Raw genomic sequence first — 20,960 nt, 5'->3', positions numbered from 1 at the left:
GTCCACAGACACAAAGTCAGCACAGGAGGTCTTAGGGCCCATTAGAACCACAGAACCATAGAAAAGTTATGGCACAGAAAGAGGCTATTCAGCCCATCGTGTTTGCATCAATTGAAAAATAAAAAATAAAAAACTAGCCACCCATTCTAATCCCACCTTCCAGCGCCTGGTCTGTAGCCTTGCAGGTTACAGCACTTTAGTTGCAGATCCAGGTACCTTTTAAATGAGCGGGTGGCTTATGTTTCCGGCACCAAAGCAGGCAGTAAATTCCACTGTGAGGGGGTGACACTCACTACCCTCTGGGTGAAGAAGTTTTCCTCATGACCCTGCTGATCCTTCTACCAATTGCCTTAAATCTGTGAGATAAAAACAAAAAACTGCAGATGCTGGAAATCCAAAACAAAAAATAAAAAATACCTGGAAAAACTCAGTAGGTCTGGCAGCATCGGCGGAGAAGAGTACAGTTGACGTTTCGAGTCCTCATGACCCTTCAACAGAACTAAGTAAAAATAGGAGAGGGGTGAAATATAAGCTGATTTGGGGGTGGTTGTTGGGACAAGCAAGCAGTAATAGACAGAGATAACCAAAAGATGTCACAGACAAAAGAACAAAGAAGTGTTGAAGGTGGTGATATTATCTAAAAGAATGTGCTAATTAAGAATGGATAGCAAGGTAGCTCTAGTGGAGGGGGGGTGAAATAAGACTAAAAGGGCATAAAAGGTATAGATAAATGATCGGTGGAATACATTAAAAATAATGAAAATAGGTGGGAAAAGAAAAATCTACATAAATTATTATATAATTATTATATTTATAAATTATTATATAACTCAATATTCAGTCTGGAAGGCTGTAAAGTGCCTAGTTAGAAGAAGAGGTGCTGTTCCTCCAGTTTGCGTTGAGCTTCACATGCAGCAAGCCAAGGACAGACATGTGGGCAAGAGAGCAGCGTGGAGTATTAAAATGGCAAGCAACAGGGAGGTCTGGGTTATGCTTGCGGACAGACCGAAGGTGTTCCACAAAGCGGTCACCCAGTCTGCATTTGGTCCCTCAACCGTGTCCAGCCCATCTCCCGTGCATCTGCCCTCATGCTTTCTCCTCCCTCCCAGAAACATCATAGGGTCCCCCTTGTCCTCACTTATCACCCCACCAGCCTCCGCATTCAAAGGATCATCGTCCACCATTTCCGCCAACTCCAGCATGATGCCACCACCAAACAATCTTCCCTTCACCTCCCCCCCCCCCCCACCCCGTGGCATTCCGTAGGGATTGTTCCCTCCGTGACACCCTGGTCCACTCCTCCATCACCCCCTACTCCTCAACCCCCTCCTACGGCATCTCCCCATGCGAACGCAAGATATACAACACCTGCCCCTTCACTTCCTCTCTCCTCACCGTCCAAGGGCCCAAACACTTCTTTCAAGTGAAGTAGCATTTCACTTGCATTTCCTTCAACTTAGTCTAGTGCATTCGTTGCTCCCAATGCGGTTTCCTCTACATTGGAGAGACCAAACGCAGACTGGGTGACCGCTTTGCGGAACACCTTCAGTCCGTCTGCAAGCATAACCCAGACCTCCCTGTTGCTTGCCATTTTAACACTCCACCCTGCTCTCTTGCCCACATGTCTGTCCTTGGCTTGCTGCATTGTTCCAGTGAAGCTCAACGCAAACTGGAGGAACAGCACCTCATCTTCTGACTAGGCACTTTACAGCCTTCCGGACTGAATATTGAGTTCAACAATCTTAGATCATGAACTCCCTCCTCCATCCCCACCCTCTTTCCATTTCTTCCCCCTCCTCCTTGTTTTTTCCAATAATTTATATAGATTCTTCTTTTCCCACCTATTTCCATTATTTTTAATGTATTCCACCGATCATTTATCTATACCTTTTATGCCCTTTAAGTCTTATTTCACCCCACCCCCACTAGAGCTATCTTGCTTGTCCTGCTATCCATTCTTAATTAGCACATTCTTTTAGATAATATCACCACCTTCAACAGCTCTTTGTTCTTTTGTCTGTGACATCTTTTGGTTATCTCTTTCTATCACTGCTTGCTTGTCCCAACAACCACCCCTCCCCCGCTTTCTCTCTCTCTCTCTCTCTCTCTTTCCCCCCCCCCCCACCCCTCTTAAACCAGCTTATATTTCGCCCCTCTCCTATTTTTACTTAGTTCTGTTGAATGGTCATGAGGACTCGAAACATCAACTGTACTCTTCTCTTCCGATGCTGCCAGACCTGCTGAGTTTTTCCAGGTTTTTTTAATATTTTGCCTTAAATCTGTGCCCCTGGTAAGTACCTCTCCGCTAGGGGAAACAGATCTTTCGCGTCTACTCTATCTAGACCTGTTATATCTTGTACACCACAATTAAGTCACCCCTCAGCCCCCTCTGTTCCAAGGAAAGCAGCCCTAACCTATCCAACCTTTCTTCAATAGCTGCAATTTTCAAACCCTGGCAACATTCTTGTAAATCTCCTCTGCACTCTGAAGCAATTATGTCCTTCCTGTAATGTGGTGACCAGAACTGTACAAAAATTCCTGCTGTGACCTAACCAGCATTTTATACATTACATCCCTGCTTTTGTATTCAATCCTTTGCCCAATAAAGGAAACCATTCCATATGCTTTCTTGACTACCTGTCCTGCCACCTTCAGAGACCTGCACTCCAAAGTCTCTCATTTCCTCTACCCCTCTCGTTTTGGTGTATTTCTTTGCTTTGTTTGCTCTCCCCAAATACATTACCTCACACTTCAGTGGATTGAATTCCTTTTGCCAGTTATCCGCCCATTTCAGCCAAACCATTGATATCATTCTGAATTCAACAGCTATCCTCTTCACAATCAACTACATGGCTAATTTTTGTGTCATCTGCAAATTTCCCAATCATGCCATTGCATTGTCATGACTCTTTTCTAAAAAAAACTAAAACTAATCCCATTAATCTGCTCTGTCCCTATGTCCCTGTCTCTTTAAAAAGGTGCAATGGTCTCTGTCTCAACTACTCTTAGTGATAAAACATTCTTTAGTCTTAATGCCAAGTAAAGACATTTCCCAACTTCTCTCCACACACTTACTAATAGTTTAAAATGGATTACTCCTCTTCACTAACTCCACTACTGTTTGAAAAAGCCTTTCCCTTCTCATCCATCAAAATCCTTCCTAACTTTACAAACCTCAATTAAATCTCCTCTTACCCTTTTCTACTGTGGTGGAATTAGTCCCAGTATCTCAACTCTTAACCTCACTTATTAGTTCCCATCCCTGACATTATCTATGCTGTATGCTTTATATGTCTTTAATGTCCTTTCTGTAATGGTGGATCCAAAACTACACACAGTACTGTAGGTGTATATATTTTATGGATGTAATATATATATATATACTTGTGTACTTTCTGCTCCTGTTGATGGAACCTAAAATGTTAGTAGTTTGTTTATAATGTTAACCACCTGAACTTCTTATTTCCAAGGATTTTAGAATCTCTAAGGCTGTTTTGTTCCTCTACAGTCTTCAGCATTTATTCATTGAATATATATTCCCACTTCTTCCCCCCACCCCCCTCCCAAAATGTACTACTTCAGATTTACCACCTGTGCCCATGCCAGGAATCTGCCTGTGTCCTCCTAAGGTATTTTTTAACCATCTTCCTTTCTGTTTGTGTAACCCCCACTTTTGTGTTATCAGTAAACTTTGATAATATGTTCCTCATTCTCAATCATCTACGTGTACCAAAATAAAAACTGAACCTAGCACTGGCACCTAGGGAACACCTCTTAAATTAATATACACCGTGTCTACGACAATCTCCTGTTTAACAAAAAAAGAGTATTGGAGTTGTCAAACACGACTTTCCTTTAAGATAGTTGTGATGTCTGGTCTTGATTAACTCACGCATTTCTAAATTTTCACAAAATTTATACTTACCGTAAATCACAGTGTATAAGTTGCCCAGCATATACGAGGACCACACTGTTCCAGCCCCAAAAATCGTGTTTTTGCATATACTCGGTATCTAAGTTGATACCACCCCATTCTGTTCAGAAGTGACATTCTATACTTGCATTAGTAGTCAGCTTCAATTTTTCACCCCACAAATGCATGTTTTAATTACTGGTACCTTATAACTGGATGCAAGCTGTGTGTCAAAGATGCACGGGAGCTTAAGACACAGCCACTCTTTGCATCGGATGCTGATGACATCTCGAAATGGTGGCCACCCACACCCTTGCTGGAGGTTCATCATTATATTCAGCGTATAAGTCGACCACCTCCCCCCCCCAGCTGTTTTTGGAGGGATTTTTCAAGGCTTCTAAGATCAACTTATACACCAACAACTATGGTAATTGTGGTTTCTAAGTGTTTGCCCAGAACTGAAGTTAGACTAACAGATCTATAATTACTTGGTTTATCCTTCTATCCTTTTTTGAATTGAGGTATATATGTTACCCTCTGTCCCCTGAAAAAATTTACATGTGTAAGGAGGTTGGAAAAATAGTGACTGGAGCCTTTGCTAACTCTCCTCTGCAACAGCGTAGACTAAATGTAGTGCCCAGTGACCTATCCATCTTGAGTTCTACTGATTGTTTCATTATCAATTCCTTTCCTGCAGCTATTCCTAACAGTCGCTCATTATACCCTTCTAATTCACTTCCACCATACTATAGGCATATGTCCTTTTTTCTCTTTGAATTTTCCCTTTTCGGTCTAACATTGAGAATTTTCTATCTTCATCATCCTTTTTTGTTTTATATTGAACCTAACTATATGATAGTCGCTATTTTCCAATTGTACTTTCTGCTCTTACAATAGCTAATTAGCCTACTTTATTTCCTGGAACCATGCCAATCAATATTTCTTTCAATATATCTAGGAAGCAGTCTTGGATGCATTCTAAAAAGCACTCCCCAATTTAACCAAATGTATTATCTTTAACGCTATCTTGAGAGAGCTAACTCATCCAGCATTATTCAGAACAGGAACCAGTTGGCATGAGTTTATGTTGAACTGTTATTTGTTTGGGAGCATCAATTCACGCAGGTTTGTTCAGGTATTTTCTCTGAGTTTCTGAGCTCTTCAAAAAGTTGAAGTAAGCAGATGAAACAGCAATCAAGATAACCCCCTACAACTGTAGAAGGTTTCAGGCCTTTTTGCAGTGCAAACCAATGCAATTTGCCCACAAGAGGGATCTGTTGCATCAGCTGAAATGTCAAGTATTTCATCTGGACCAAGTAGCTTTGACTTCTGAAAGCAAGAAGGTTGTCACCTCCTGCAGTGGAAACCTTAATGCCTTTCCAGAAATTTTCCACAAATAAAACTCATAAAATTAAAGGACTTTATCAGCCAACACAAATAAGTATCTCTTCCCTGGTGTGTTCCTTTTGACATGAGTATCTTCAACACTTACAGAACATTGACTTGAGAAGGGAAGACTTGTTTTTATACAGTGCCGTACCATACTTCTTAGAAATGTTCACATACAGTGAATGACTTCAGTCTGTCATATTAATAAGGCTGTTATAGCAGCTGCAGTTATACATCTCTCAAAAAATGTTTCCTTGGAGAATGTTATCCTCAAATTGTGTTTTATGAAGGGAGAAAAAAACAATTTAATCCTGCTCACTTTAAGCTATGAAATTTGAATTTGCTATTGCATAAAATGCTGTACCTTGGTTTAAATTATCCACCCCCACCCCCACCCCATGTTGGGGCTGGTGAGCCATTGAAATCTCCATTCACATCGGCAAGGCCACAAGATCCCACTGACCAGCCCATGTTTTTGAAAGCTGAAGTTATTACTCAGAAAAGAGAACTTCAGTCAAACTGATTTTATTTGGATGTGTTAGTGAGCTCCAGGTACTAGGAGTCAACCAGACAAATTTAACTCAAATATCCTGGTACTTCATCCTTGGATCCCACCACAATATTTTTGAAATTTGATGTAAAGCACACTACTTTTTTCTTGCTTTATTGAGTTTTCAATCATTTACGTTCACAAGCATATTTTATAAAATAATTGTAGTTCAGTTTGTTTTTAATCCACCTATTAGATGCCAAGAGTTTTGGCTATTACAGTGATCAAACCAGCCACTTTGCTGGCTTGACAGAAAAAGTATTAAATCAGAACAAAATAGAATATGAAAATTATTAAACAGGATAAGAGCTCAAAACAAAAACAGAATTACCTGGACAAACTCAGCAGGTCTGGCAGCATCGGCGGAGAAGAAAAGAGCTGACTTTTCGAGTCCTCGTGACCCTTCAACAGAACTGATTTTTCTTTACAAGGAGAAGGAAATATAAGCTGGTTTAAGGTGGGGGGTTGGGGGGGGGGGAGGTGTTAGGATAGGAGCAGATCATCAAAAGATGTCACAGACAAAAGAACAAAAGAACACAGAGGTGTTGAAGTTGGTGATATTGGTGAAATTGGATAAGAGCTCATTGTGTACGAAGTAATATATTGGCATGGATAGAGGATTGGCTAACTAACAGGAAACAGATTCCGGATAAATGGGTCATTTTCAGGTTGGCAAACTATAATTAGTGGGGTTGGAGAACCCCAGTTGGAGAATTCCAGTTTTCTAATTTGGTCTCCAATTTTCAATCAGTGTTACCTCTCTAAGGTTATCTCTAAGGTTCTCAAATGTGTTATTATCTCCCAGCTCTGTGAACACAAAATTAACTGATGGAATCCTCCTCCTTACAGCATTGAAATGCCCTAGCCACAGTTATAAATAATCACTTGTGACTGTGCCCATGGTGTTTCAGTCCTGACCCAATTTTCCACAATATCTTAAGCAGCACCTCCTCTTCCTTAGCTATCATCATCCACTGTTTCACAGTGAGATTGATGACTGCCAGTACCTCATCTCTCTTACTTCTTGGTGTTCTTGTGCTGTTCAACATCAAGTTTTGGATGAGTTATAACCTCCTCCAGGTCAACATCAGGAAAAGAGCAACAAAAGACTTTCTTTTATGTAGCACTTTTCATGACTCATACATCGCAAAATGCTTTATAGCCAATGAAATTCAGTGTAATTACTGTTGTACTATAAAAAATATAGCACACAATTTGTGTGGAGCTAGTTCCCAAAAACAGCTGTATGATAATGGCCGGACAATCTGTTTTGTTGATTGATGGATAAATGTTGACCAGAAAACCAAGGAGACCTTTCCTGCTTTTCTTCAAAATAGCGTCAGACGATCTTTTATATCCCCCTTAGGGAGCAGACTTGGTTGCAGCGGATTGTCAGCCCAGATTTTGTGCTCAGTTCTCTGGTTTGTATTTGAACCCACAGCCTTCTGCCTCAGAAGCACAAGTGTTACCAACTGAGCTATGGTTGACATTGCTGAAAACACTATCTTCCATTCCTGCCAAAAGCTCTGCTTCCTTGCCATTGACTAGATTCTTATCCCTGACCTGAATCAGATGTTTTGCAACCTTGATGTCCTGTTTGACCCTCAGCTGGACTTTAAATCTCATAACCTAGCAATACCAAGATTGCTTACTTTCACTTGTACAATGTTGCCTGTCTCCATCTATACTTCAAGCTCTTAGTCACTGAAACCCTTAAGATGTTGTTCATCATCTCCAGACTCAGTGCCCTTGATTTTTGCCTAGCATGTTATTTTTGAGTGAGATGGGCAATGAGCTGGAAGGTGAAAGCATATTTGAGAATGTTGGGAGTAGAAAAATATAAATATCAGAAGTAAACCTACCACCAATCCTCCCACCTGAAAATGTTTTGAGCGGGCCTCAGTTTAGCCAGTGCTCGGCCCGAAATTGAAGGAATTTCATTACTGCGAACAAATTGGGGTTCTATGACATAGTTTGGATCTTGAGGTCATTTTGGATGGTATCGGTGTGCCATCCACTAAGGGATCCATACACACAGCCACTATATGTAGGCTTTACAGGACAGGAAATAACCAGAACAAATCCCGGCCAAGTGATTTATTTTCCATTTCCCAATTTCTCCTCTGCTGCAGAAGATAATGGAGGCACTTTTTGTTCTTTATGGTCCCATGGGAATGGGCAACATTCTGATAAGTGCCCAAGTGGTTACACCAAGCATGAGCTTGAAAAATGATCATGAATTGAATATTCAATTGTGGACAGACATCGTCACCATGCCCTGATGCTCAAATACAAGCTCTTTCCATCACTGGATAATGATCAGCAGCAGGAACTCTGATCTTTCACTCCCAACGGGCAGTAGTTTTTCACCATCCTGGTTAAAATGAGCTAACTCGGCGCTGCACTGGCTTTAATCCTGAGACATTCCTGGTCTCCACTGCTCATTGTCATGCCACTCAATGCATTTATCTATTGAGATATCAGGAAGTCTATCACAATGCCTTTTGTAGCAGCCTGACTGTCAAAACTGACTTGCTGTCAGTCGTTTAAGGCTTGACAGGGCACTGAGAGGTTGTTTCCCCGGGCTGGTGAATCTAAAACACAAGGGCACAGTCTCCAGATAAGGGATAGATCATTTAGGACCGAGATGAGGATAAATTTCTTCACTGGGAGGATTGTGAATCTTTGGAATTGTTTAACCCAGGAGGTTGTAAATGCACCATCGTTGAGTATATTCAAGACTGAAATTGATAGATTTTTGATCTCTTGGGGAATCAAAGGACATAGGGAGCAGGCAGGAAAGTGAAGTGAAGGCAGAAGATCAACCATGAATGTTTTGAATGGTGGAGCAGTCTCGCGGGTCAAATGGTCTTCTCCTCCTATTTCTTATGTTCTTATGTTCCTATGTTCAATCATCACACAATGGCGAGTGGGTTTGATGTTAGGCACCCATGATGACTAAGCAATGGCCTAAATAGCTCTACAGCAGAGTTTCCATTCTCTCTCTTGTTCCCTATCAATTATATTCCATTTTATACTAAATTATCACAGTGAAATGGTGGTTAGTCTACTCCAGGCTTGTCCAATTGACCACAGTGTGAAAGGGTCAGTGTGTGTGTGTGTCTGGTTCATTCCCAATCTCAGGGTGCTCATTCCCTCACCCTCACCCACTGCGAGTGGCTGTGTGTGTATATGTGTTGGCGTATGTGGTGGTGACAGTGGGTGAGAAAACTGAGATTAAGCCAATCTCACACTCACTCACTCCTCCATACCCACCATGGTACTGTCTCCTCCCAGGGCCCACCGCAAATTCATTCTCCCCAGACTCCAACCCTGCCATACCTTGGCTCCCAGGGCCGCAGCCCTGCTTCCCTCAAGCCTGGCAGCCCTCAGCACAATCATGGCCACCAGCGTTCGCTGCTTCTCCAATCAGAGAATGTTTCTTTCCCTCAAACATTGGAAAGGAACGGCCTATGATTGTAGGAGCAGCCCCTTGCAAAATCTTGAAATTCACTTCCCTGCACATTCCTACCAGCTTTTGAACAGTGGCTCCATTTATATTTATTCATTCATGGAATGTAGGTGTCACTGGCTAGGCCAGCATTTATTGCCCATCTCTAATTGCCCTTGTTCAGAGGGCATTTTAAGAGTCAACCACATTTCTGTGGGTTCTGGAGTCACATGTAGGCCAGACCACGTAAGGACAGCAGATTTCCTTCCCAAAGGACATTAGTGAACCAGATGGGTTTTTACAACGATCGACAATGGTTTCATAGTCATCATTAGACTTTTAATTCTAGATTTTTATTGAACTCAGATTTCACCATCCAAGGATTACTAGTCCAGGGACAATACCACTATGCCATCACCTCCCATGGGCCACATTGAGCAGCTTGCGGCCCACGGACCACCAGCTGGACAAGCCTGGTCTGCTCCTATTAACTGCAAGCCACCTAATCCATGTTCCCAGTCTAATTGATGGTGTGTGTTATTCCACGACTTTCTATTGTATTTTGTGCTGTTTACTTGCAAAATCACTTGAATGCGATTTGATGATCGTTGTAATCTTTCAAATAATCAACTGTCAGAGCTGACCCATCCCTGGAATGAGAATGGACTCTGTTATGTCTCTTAGAGAACTTCCAGGTGGGTGTTTGGTCCATCGGGACGGACGATGCTGTTTCTAGTTGTGTGGCCTTTCGTTGCTCAGTGGATAGTGCATGTTTTTCTTCGCAGAAGGAGGAGCTGAAAAATTGCGGTAAGTGTTAATCACCTCCGGGTATCAGCTTCTTTAAATTTGTTTGATCCATCTGGGTCAATCCATGCCTACACATTGTTTTGCATTATAGCATTATGTCGTTAGGACGTGTCAGTTCATACGAAGTGTTGGTCCCACCCAGAAATGCCTGAACTCTCCATTATTAGCTATGGGAATTCGAAGCTACAGGAGCATGAGGAAGCATTAGTTCTGCGCAATTGTTTTATTTTAATCAAAGAGATCTTTCCCAAAATAACCCTAAAATGCTGGAAAAAAAATCTTGGCCACCAGTCCCCTTTACTAGCTGAGATACTATTTGTTTATAGTCGTTACTCTCCCTTGTCCATGTGATGTGGACTTCGGGCTGTTGTTGCCAGATTCCAGCCACAGTCTTAGCCACACCCACATGGTTCTGACAGCACCAAATGGAAACAAACACAATAAAGCTTGAATTACTCAGCAATTAAAGGGATTCAGAGACTGTTTGTGAAGTGAAAATTACTTTGCGTTGGGCAGAGGACTCGCTGCAGTTTTTTTGGAAAACTTCCAGATAGCTATTTGGCGTGTTGAGTTTGACTCAACCGAAGCAGCTGAGCTGTATGAAATCCCACCTCCCCTACCCCCCAATCCTCATTCCATTATGTGTTTTGGAAAGCTCTTATTACAAATGCAAAAAAAAACTGGCTCCTATAAAGTTACAAACGAAGGTCACTTTGTTACTTTTTGTAAAACTACATCTGTTTTGAGCTTATTCCTGGCTATTATTTACTTCAGAGCCAGTTGCGAGTGCTGTGGCTTCCTTTCAATGCTTAACAGTTGTGAATGTAGATGGAACGTGAGAAGTATGATGAAATATGGGTGGCATTGGGTGGTATTTGCAAGAATTTTGAGTTCTTATTCAGCCACCTAGTGGAAATGGTGAAATAAGGAGCTTCTTGCCTTGACCTGGGCACAGTCTCTAATAAGATGTATTTCTACTCTTAACGTTATGTTGCTGCACATTTGCTTGGTTCAGATGGGGAAATGTACTTATTATGATGCACACAGTATTTCAATGGACCATGTCCGTCATTGTTTGTATGCTCGTAAATTTGTTTGAATTCATAGCAACAGAAAAGTTATCCTCGTAAAATTATCCTGATCTTGCCGAAGAATGTAGCAGAGCGAGGTCCTTTCAAACAAGCTGTCTCATGTCTTTTTAACTTGATTAGCGTGAGATAATGAAAGCATGGGGCTAAAAGAGTTATTAGTTTGGATGGACAGGTTGCATGGACTAGATTTCTATGCACTCCATTGAGCATAGAAGATTAAGGGGTTATCCAGTTGAAAAAAAGAAAATGCTGGAAATACTCAGGAGGACAGGCAGCATCTGTAGAGAGACAAGTAGAATTTACGGGCAGGATTTTCCCTCACAGGATTTGGAAAATCATTGTCATGGTAAAATGGGAGTCAGAAGCTCGCACTCTGTGGAGAATAGTCATCTAGCTGTGATTTTCCCCGGGTCGCTGAGCTGGGTTGCTAAGCAGAGAGAAGATGTGGATTCAGTCACAAGTGCTGCCTTTGAACCACTGATCTAATTAAGGGTAGTGTAGGCAGACTTTTGAAGCTGGAGGGCCAATAGGAGGCAGCAGTGAGCCACCATCTAGAATACAACTGAGTGGCTTGCTAGGCTATTTCAAAGGGCAATAACTGCTGTAGGTCTGGAGTCACATAGAGGCCTGACTGTGTCAGGATGGCAGATTTCCTTCGCAAAGGTCATTTGTGAACCAGATGGGTTTTTAACAACAATCCTGGCTACCATGACTGATACCAAATTTTAATAATTATTTGAATATAAATCCCACATTTCCATGGTGGGATTTGAACTCTTGTCTTTGGATCATGAGCTGAGTAACATAACCACTGTGCTACCATACTCCTGGTGACAGTTGCACAAATGCAACCAATGACATGACTTGGTCATGGTGAACTCCAGATTTCATGCTGATGCTAATTATCTGAGACTGGCAGTGCACATTAACTACAGCTTTAGTAGCTTGCTTATACCAAGACCTGGTGCCATCAGTGACACTCTGGGGCTTCTGGCCAATGGTTTTATCCTCATTTATTACAATTATCCTGTCCAGATTTGGTATGAAAATTTAAATACCTTTGAATCACCCCTGGTATGCCTTTGAAGCAATTTCTGTGTCTTATCCACATGAAGTAACCCCCTTATAAATATTGGGTTATGGAGAATTGTCACTTTAATAGTCAGACATGGTTTTGGGTGAATTTGGGCTTGTTTAACCACTATGAGCAAGGCACCTACCATAGTGGAGCAGTGAGAAGATGTGGGTTCAGTCACAAGTGCTGCCTTTGAACTGCTGATCTCAGGCAGATGATCAAGGGCAGGTTAGACCCTTCCAAAGGGAGTGAGTCAATTGTCAGTCAGGAGGGAATGATTGTGAAATGGGTGAATGAGGAGTATCTGAATGTAAATTCCAAGTGCGAAATTTTCCCTTCCAGGACTAAGTTCCATGGTGGGAACGGGGAGTGGTTCCCACCGTGAAGGCCGCCGGGAATTCACACGACCTCGCCCTCATTAATTATGTAGTTGGGGGGTTTCCCGACGTATTGTGCAGGGGAGTGCTGGATGCCGTGCGCCCGGCCGTCATATCCAGGCGCCATTTTTAAAAGCATCCGGACAGCAACCTTCACGATGTTGAAGAAGGAGAAGGTCCAAAGAGGACTAGGGAGCTCCGGCGCCCAAATTCAGCAATGCCTCCTTGGGCGCCCTGGTCAACAAAATGGAGGCCAGGAGGGACGTCCTCTATCAGAGGATGGGAGGAGGAGGCCGAGCAGGGAGACGAACCCGGCATTGGAGGAAGTCTCCAGGGCATCAGTGCCCAGCGCCTCCACCAGAGGACTACCTTGCAAAGCCACAAACAGAAGAATGACTTCATCTGCTCCGCCAGGGTAATTGAACCCTCAGATGCTCACACTCACCTCAATGAATGGTACAGGGGACATGGGCCTCAGTAGCAATGTGATAAGATGATGCCTCATAGCCCCACTGCAGTTTGTCTATTCTGCAGGTGGAGAGGCCCTGTGGGTCCCTGACTCTTCCATGCAGAGAGCTCACGTGCTGTCTGGGGGCCAGGGGGTTCAGGCTTTGAGGGCACCAGCAAGCACCACTAATGACATGCCTCCATGAGCCTTATCCTTGTATCTTTATGGCTCACTGCTCTGGAGGGTGCTGCCCCAGAACCCTTTTGGACAGTCACACGTCAAATAACTGACCGACTTTGAGGCGGGTTGGTGGGGGACAGAGCCTACAGAGATGGGGAGATTGGCTTGCGGCCTCCATCCAGTAAGGATCTGTGCATGTCATAGAAACCTAAGGGTCAAGCATTCCTCCATGTTGGAGGCAGCTCATGCAGTCATTCGCACTCTCTTCTCTGACTTACAGGTGCCAGCAGGTAGAGGACAAGGTCTGAAAGAGATGACGCCCTGTCCAGCACGCAGACAAGCCCGGAGAAGACATTGCAGAGGAAGAAAATGGACCTGTAGAGGCATCACAACAGTCACCTGCACCCTCCACCAGCCCAGAGACACACACCTCAGTGGATATTAGATCTAGTTTAGAAAGGCTGTCACATTCTGGTGGTCGCTGCATGGACATATGTCCACAGCAGGAGGAGGCAGTGTCAGGCAAGCTCACTGGCACTTGGAGGCGCGCTAGGGAAGAGGCATCTGTGAGGTTCAAGTCCGATGATGAGCCTCTGGAATCGACCTTCCAAGAGATGCTGGAAAGGCAGCAAGAGACACGAGACAACAGAGTAGCACGGGAGGAGGAGGGGTCTGTCCACCCGCTAGCTGATGAATGCCGACCTGCACATGCATGGAGGTCTCCATGTGGAGGGTGGCGGACTGCATGGAGGACCTGGTCCAGCAGATTCTGCTGGAAATATGCACAGACCTGCACTCCATTGCTGTACCCATCTGTGAGCCTTCGCAGTGGCTACAAGGGAGGGGGACGGGGCACTTCGACCTCCCTCCAGGTGTCCCTTCCCCTCAAGGAGTCAGGCATGGGCCTTCAGGAACCCAAAGAGAAGAGGAGCAGCTATTGGACATCCCTGGAACCTCCACTCAGGACCCTGAGGGTGTCAGGCCCTTCCGAATCCCCCTGGCCTGTGACTCCTTTAGCCTCATCCTCTGTGATAGCAGAGGGAGCAGCTGCCCCATAGCAAGACAGCCAAAGTAAGCCAGGGACCTCCAGGCCTCAGGTCTCCGGAGGACAGCCGCCAAGGTTAACAAATGCAACAGGGCCAACTGGTCAGCAGGCTGCCTTCACCCCAGCTGCAAATATCGGGAGAACACCTGGAAGAAGTGGTAGGGAAAGAAAAATTAAGAAGTTCTGATTTCACAAGTGGTTGTGCGGGTGCACTATGATTGTTACACATACCACACTTTTGTAAATATAGCTCACTTGCACTTCAATCATGCATGATGTGGTTTATTTATGATAGTCCTTAACCCCTAACACCCCCCACCACCCCACACCCCCAGTCTTCCGAGGGACACCCCATGTCCCTTGGTATCAGGTATGTGCAGGGAGGCAAATGTATTTGCCATGGCCCTTGCCATGAAATCTCCCACGCACACAGATCCATTGCCCTTCACACTCTCATCTGTCCCAGGGCCCTAGCATTGTAAATACTCCATGCTGGGGTTCCCCTTCAGTTGTCCAGTTGAACTGACCTACACTCCTGTGCAGTATCTTGAGGGTCTCCACCACGAGGCTCTGCATAGCTGCGAGCAGCCATGGTGCGAATTTTTTTTTTATTATTCGTTCATGGGATGTGCACATTGCTGGCTAGGCCAGCATTTATTGCCCATCCCTAATTGCCCTTGTTTACAGGGCAGTTAAGAGTCAACCACATTGCTCTGGAGCCACAGGTAGGCCAGACCAGGTAAGGACGGCAGATTTCCTTCCATAAAGGACATTAGTGAACCGGATGGGTTTTTACGACAATCGACAATGGTTTCACGGTCATCGTTAGTTCCAGATTTTTATTGAATTCAAATCTCATCTTCTGCCATGGTGGGACTTGAACCTGGGTTCCCAGAGCATTATCCTGGGTTTCTGGAATACTAGTCCAGTGACAATACCACTATGCCACCAAGTAAGGTTTGAAGTACCTTTTCCCCTCTCCCCGTCTCCCACACTCTCTTCCCCCATAACCACTGAACCGCCCACCTGCTGCTACATTTAATCTCCCCACTGTCACCTTTCAACCCTCCCCATCATCATCTGATCTGTGCAGGTGAATGTAGAAGTCCCCTAACTCCTCCCCGTTACAATTGACAATTCCCCACCCCCCCCCCCCCCACTCCATCCTGCCGGCCCCCAGAATCCTCAACACCTTCCACATTCCCTCCAACAATCCCCAGCGCCCCTTTATCTGCCATTGCCGTACCGTCACCCTCCCACCCTACAGGCTCCCACTGCCCCTTTCAACCCTCACTGTCCCATACTACCACTGATATCCTGAGTATGCCCCCCAGGGCCCCTCCTTTCTACAAACCCCTGCCTCTGAACCCCTTCCAACTTTCCCCCTCCCATGCCCATCCACACCTCAACACTCCCCCCATGTTCATCCACACCTCAATACCTTCATCCCGTGCCCCTTCACGCCTGCACAACCCACCCCAAGGCCCTTCCCACCCTCCCGCTCCGTAACAGCTCACTCATTCCACAACCCCTGCATTTTCTCCCTCTTTCTCCTACCACCTCCCAACCTCCCCCACACCTCTCTAGGCTTCCACATCCACCTTACCTCTTTATTCCTCTCCCCCCTGTCTAATCCCTCCCCCCCATCAGCACAGACTATCCCCACTCAACAGTACCTCCTGCAGCCACCCATCTGCAGATTGAAGATACCAAGCTGGGAGAAGTTGCTGTGCTGAGAACAACCATCTCCTGGATGCTGCTGCGAAGAGAAAATCCACGTGGTTGATACTCCCCCCCCCCCCCCCCACCCAGTGCTGCACATGGTGTTCCAGGGTCCTTGTCACTGGAGGCCGCCACCTTTTCTTCATATCTCCATGAGCTGCCCCAGGCCTTCTTTAGGTAAGTGCCAACTTGTTGATCCAGACATGTTTCTGGATCCGCATGATTTCCCGGACGATCGGGCGTGGAGGGAGCGATTCTGGTCAGGCCTTCATCAGCACATCCCATTAGCAGGACGCAGATCAGTTTCATGCCATTCTCTAGCAGGAATGGAGACCCGACATGGTGGGTGGGAGCGCAAGTTCCCGCTGTCATTTTACACCAGCGGGAAACCGATTTTTCAGCTCCCACTACATTGATCTCTCCCCCAGCGCACGCAGTGGAGGGGGTCTGGAAAATTCCACTGTATTCCATTTACACCGATAATGACCAATCAATAGATAACTACACAGCGATGGTGTTCAGGAAGGGACAATGCTTTGTGCTAAATAGAAAATAAGATACTTTTTAAAAATAATATCATTCTAGTCTAATTGGTTTCACGAACCTGAATTTGTAGGTTGACTGGGAGAAAAGTGTCATGCCAGGTTTCGATGGAGAGTGTTCTTCAAATCTAAACAAAGGAGCACATTACTGTGTTTGGAACTAGCTGTCTGGCTGTCTCCTCATATGATTCTGCAATTCCTGAAAGAGGTGCAGTCCCATGACTATATGGGTATCCACTGTAACTGAATCCAAGCGTCCAGTCTCCATATGAGTGCAGACAATGAGCGACAGGGTGATTGTGGAAAAGATGTTTCCTCTTGTGGGAGAATTTAGAAATAAGGGTCATCTTTTAAAAATAAGGGGTCATCCATTTAAGACAGAGATGAGAAGAAATGTTTTCTCTCCGAGGGTGGTGAGCGTTTGGGACTCCCTTCCCCAAAAGGCCATGGAAGCAGAGTCTTTGAATGTTTTCAAGGCAGAGCTAGATAGATTCTTTGATAAACAAGGGGCTGAAGGGTTACTGGGGGTAGGCGGGAGGCTGCAGTCAGATCAGTCATGAACTTATTGAATGGCGCAGTAGGCTCATAGGGCCGAGTGGCCTACTCCTGCTCCTGGTTCGCATGTTTGTATATATGTTCATACAAATGGAATTTGACTATGATAGCTCAATCACTAACATCCAAATACGATCCAGGTGATGTTGAATAGCAATCAGAAGGGATAACTCAAGCTGATTTTGCCCCCTTTCCAGACCCAGGGCCCAGATTTTCATCCCCAGGTTGGGAGTGCGGAGTCGGGTGATTTACTAATTCGGTAAACCCAACCTTTAAAAATGACCTTTCCGTAAGTGGGATTTTCAGTTGGTGGGGCTGGGGCTGTGGTTGGGGGGGGTAGGGTGGTGAGGGGGGGCGGGGTGCAGGCTGAATCAGGAGTCAGGGTGGCCAGCCCTGGAATGACTCCATAGGCTGCCAGGTGTGGAGGTGGGGCTGGGCACAAGGCCTGCCTCCATGCTCTGGCACTGCATTTAAATAAATAAAAAATAATAATTAAACAAAAACACTATGAGTCCTCACCTTCCCCCCCCCACCGCCCCCCAGCCGCCGCCGCCCCCCCCCCCCCCCCCCCCACACACACACACACACACACACATAACCTATGTCTAATCCATACCAACCCATATCCTCCACCCAACCTCATGGCCCCACACTCTATACCAACTTAGTGCCCCTCTCCACACCCCATTGCCCTCTATGCCAAATTAGGGCCAACCCATATTCCCACCATCCTTTACCCCCTCCATGTCAACTCATCTTGGACAGTTCCTTGTCAGCTTTGACACTTTCTGGATATCTTTGACAGATTTCACAGTTTTGACACTTCCTGGAAAGATTAGACAGCTGGACAACTTCTTAACATTTCCTGGCAGCTGGACAGTTACTGGACAGCTGGACATCTCCTGGACACCTCTTTTACAGCTTGATAGCTCCAATGAGTTTGCACAAAAAGTACATAATCATGTTCACTTTTAACAATCCCTTACTTCTCCCAAAGATGTCCCAGAACACTATCCAAAGGGGTACCCCGGCTACCCATAAGAATCCACCAAGTTCAGATCTCCTCTTACCTGTTCTGATCTGCACACTCCCAAATCCACACTCCTGTTCTTCCAGAACCCCACTTCAGTGGAGGCAGCTGGTGATTTAAATGGCCAGCTGCTTACGTGAACCTCAGCCTGACTACAGTCCTGCTCCTGCGAAGATGAGAGATACCGAATTCAGGGACGGGACTTAGAAATTTCGGCCATCTCTGAGATTTTCGCCATGCCGGATACCAAAGAGAACTCCCCTCCGTTTAGTACCCTGGGACCTTTTACAGCCACTTGATTAGGTAGATGAGGCCTTGATTTAACTACTCATCCAAAAGCTTTGATTTAACTACTCATCCAAAAGCCTTGATTTAACTAATCATCCAAAAGCCTTGATTTAACTACCCATCCAAAATCCCTCTGATGATTCAGGACTCCCTCAGTATTGCACTGGAGTATCTGCTGAGATTATGTGCTCAAGTCTCTGGAATGTTAAACTAACATACCTATGTAACAGTGACTGTTCTTCAAAATGCCTCGTTGTATGTGGCAGTTCTTCAGAACATTTCTGAGGGACACGATAGAAACTATATAAATTCTAGTTTGATATTCTTTCTTGCTGTTGGATAACATGTTAACCAATTCAGTGGGTTTGCTTTGTGATGTCTTAACCGTATTGGTCGTGTACCTAACACTGATAAATCTCTGGTCAACCAATGAATAAAATTGGGTGGTTAATGATTAATAATTTAGCACAAGCAACAGAACTATTAGTGTGTTTATTTACCAGTGCCTGCTGCACCGATCATAAAGTAAAAATCCTCCTGAACTGGTATATGTATGGTGTGCATACAGTCCTTGAACCCAGTTTTATGTTCATGTAGAAATTTACTCTGCTGGATATTATGAGGAGGACTGCCACTGTCTGTATTTATTTTTAATGATATTTTTGCACACGTACTTCAATGCTGCGGTATTAGGCTTTGATGGACAAAAGTAGGCCTGCTATTTTTCTCTCTCCACACCGATGCACTACACACACAATGCTTAAAATAGTTGATGCTTTTGACTGTATTGATATCCCTACTAATATGAGTGAAATCACTATTGATGTTTGTTTTGAACTTCTAATATAGCTATATCATTGTTTAATGGTAGACGGTCCATTATTTTTTACCTTAAATCATAATCGTCTTCACTCGTTGTGAATTTTATCACTTATCAAGAGAGTACACTGGTTATCGGTGCCTGTGCTAGGATCCAAAATAGGAAAACAAAACTCCTGGTGAAGTTCACTATATTTTTAAAGACATCAAGCCAGGTTATACATAAAAATGTGGGGAGAGGGTCACTTGGGGTCAAATTAGTAAATTTGTGAAACTCGATCCCAAACCACCGCAAATGGGCCTACTTCCATTTTAACCACTGTGGATTGGGGGCATGGTGAGTTTTCATGTATTGGCCCCTGTTATATATTGCAAGGAGCTTAGGTTCAATAAAAGGGCCATTTGGTCCAAAAAAGTCAGCCCTTTTTTTCACACGTCAACCCACTTACACATATCCTTAATTCCATCTCTCTCCAAATCTCTTGAATATATTCATACTCTCTGTTTCGATAGCCATTCTAATCATTTATTGTACTACACTGTTGCCCTTTTGCATTATTTGTAACTTGTATTCTCTCCTTCCCCTGAAGTTCTAATTAATATTTAGATGCATCACCATTCTGAAGAACTTGCCTGGATCAGTTTTGTCAATTTCATAATCAGGAAAATTACAACTCGATCACAATTTTCCAAAGAAAATAAGCTTAATTTTCCTAAGGTAAAAGCAAAATACTGTAGATGCTGGAAGTCTGAAATAAAAACAGAAAGCACTGGTAAAACTCACCAGGTTTGGAATCACCTTCGACTGCACCTCATCCTCCAATTTCCACCCCTCTCTCACATGATCCATCTTTGGCACTTCCCTTCCCGTCCCATCCTTGACCTCTCTGTCTCCATTTCTGGTGATAGACGGTCCACCAATATTCATTACAAGCCCACCCACTCCCACAGCTACCTTGACCATAGCTCCTCACACCCTTCTTCCTGTAAAGATTCCATCCCATTCTCTCAGTTCCTCTGCCTCCGTCGCATCTGTTCCAATGATGCTACCTTCCAAAACGCACTCCTGACGTGTTTCCCTTTTTCCTTAATCGAGGGCTCCCCTCCCCCACTCAGTGGCTGACAGGGCCCTCAACCTTGTCTGACCCATCTCCCACACCTCCGTCCTTACCCCTCCCCCTCCCTTCCAGAACCAGGATAGGATTCCCCTAGTCCTCACTTTTCACCCCACCAGCCTCCGCATTCAAAGGATTATCCTTCGCCATTTCTGCCAACCACGGCATGATGTCACCACCAAACACATCTTCCCCTCACTAACCCCCCCCCTAAAATCCCGTCAGCATTTCACAGGGACTGTTCTTTTTGTGACACCCTGGTCCTCTCCTCCATCACCCCCAACTCCTCTTCCCCTTCCAAAGCACCTTCCCATGCAATCGCAGAAGATGCAACACCTGTCCCTTTACCTCCTTGCTCCTCACTGTCCAAGGCCCCAAATATTCCTTTCAGGTAAAGCAGTGCTTCATTTGCATCTCCTTCAATTTGGTCTACTGTATTCGCCGCTCCCAATGTGATCTCCTCTACATTGGAGAGACTAAACGCAGACTGGGTGACCGCTTTGCGGAACACCTTCGCATAGTCTGCAAGCATGACCCAGAACTTTCTGTCGCTTGCCATTTCG

At 44.7% G+C, this 20,960-nt stretch overlaps 2 protein-coding genes across 7 annotated transcripts in view; one reads left to right on the top strand and one right to left on the bottom strand.

The window, feature by feature from the left end:
• Positions 1-20,960, bottom strand: part of LOC121269041 (abl interactor 1-like) — a 246,053-nt gene that overhangs the window by 141,877 nt on the left and 83,216 nt on the right. The gene's annotated exons all lie outside the window — the stretch shown is intronic.
• The window catches only part of LOC121269040 (acyl-CoA-binding domain-containing protein 5-like), a 152,861-nt gene that overhangs the window by 88,686 nt on the left and 43,215 nt on the right, over positions 1-20,960 (top strand). For all 6 annotated transcript variants that reach the window (XM_041173440.1, XM_041173439.1, XM_041173437.1 and 3 more), the window contains one exon: positions 9,988-10,110. In XM_041173440.1, the coding sequence (XP_041029374.1) occupies positions 9,988-10,101 (114 nt within the window). In that variant the 3' untranslated portion in view covers positions 10,102-10,110. The remainder of the gene's footprint in view (positions 1-9,987; positions 10,111-20,960) is intronic.

This window comes from Carcharodon carcharias, chromosome 23, assembly GCF_017639515.1.
Source record: "Carcharodon carcharias isolate sCarCar2 chromosome 23, sCarCar2.pri, whole genome shotgun sequence".
In the NCBI taxonomy this organism is placed as follows: Eukaryota; Metazoa; Chordata; class Chondrichthyes; order Lamniformes; family Lamnidae; genus Carcharodon; species Carcharodon carcharias.
The sequence above is the reverse complement of the archived record's forward strand: the minus strand, read 5'-3'. Positions and strand labels throughout refer to the sequence as shown.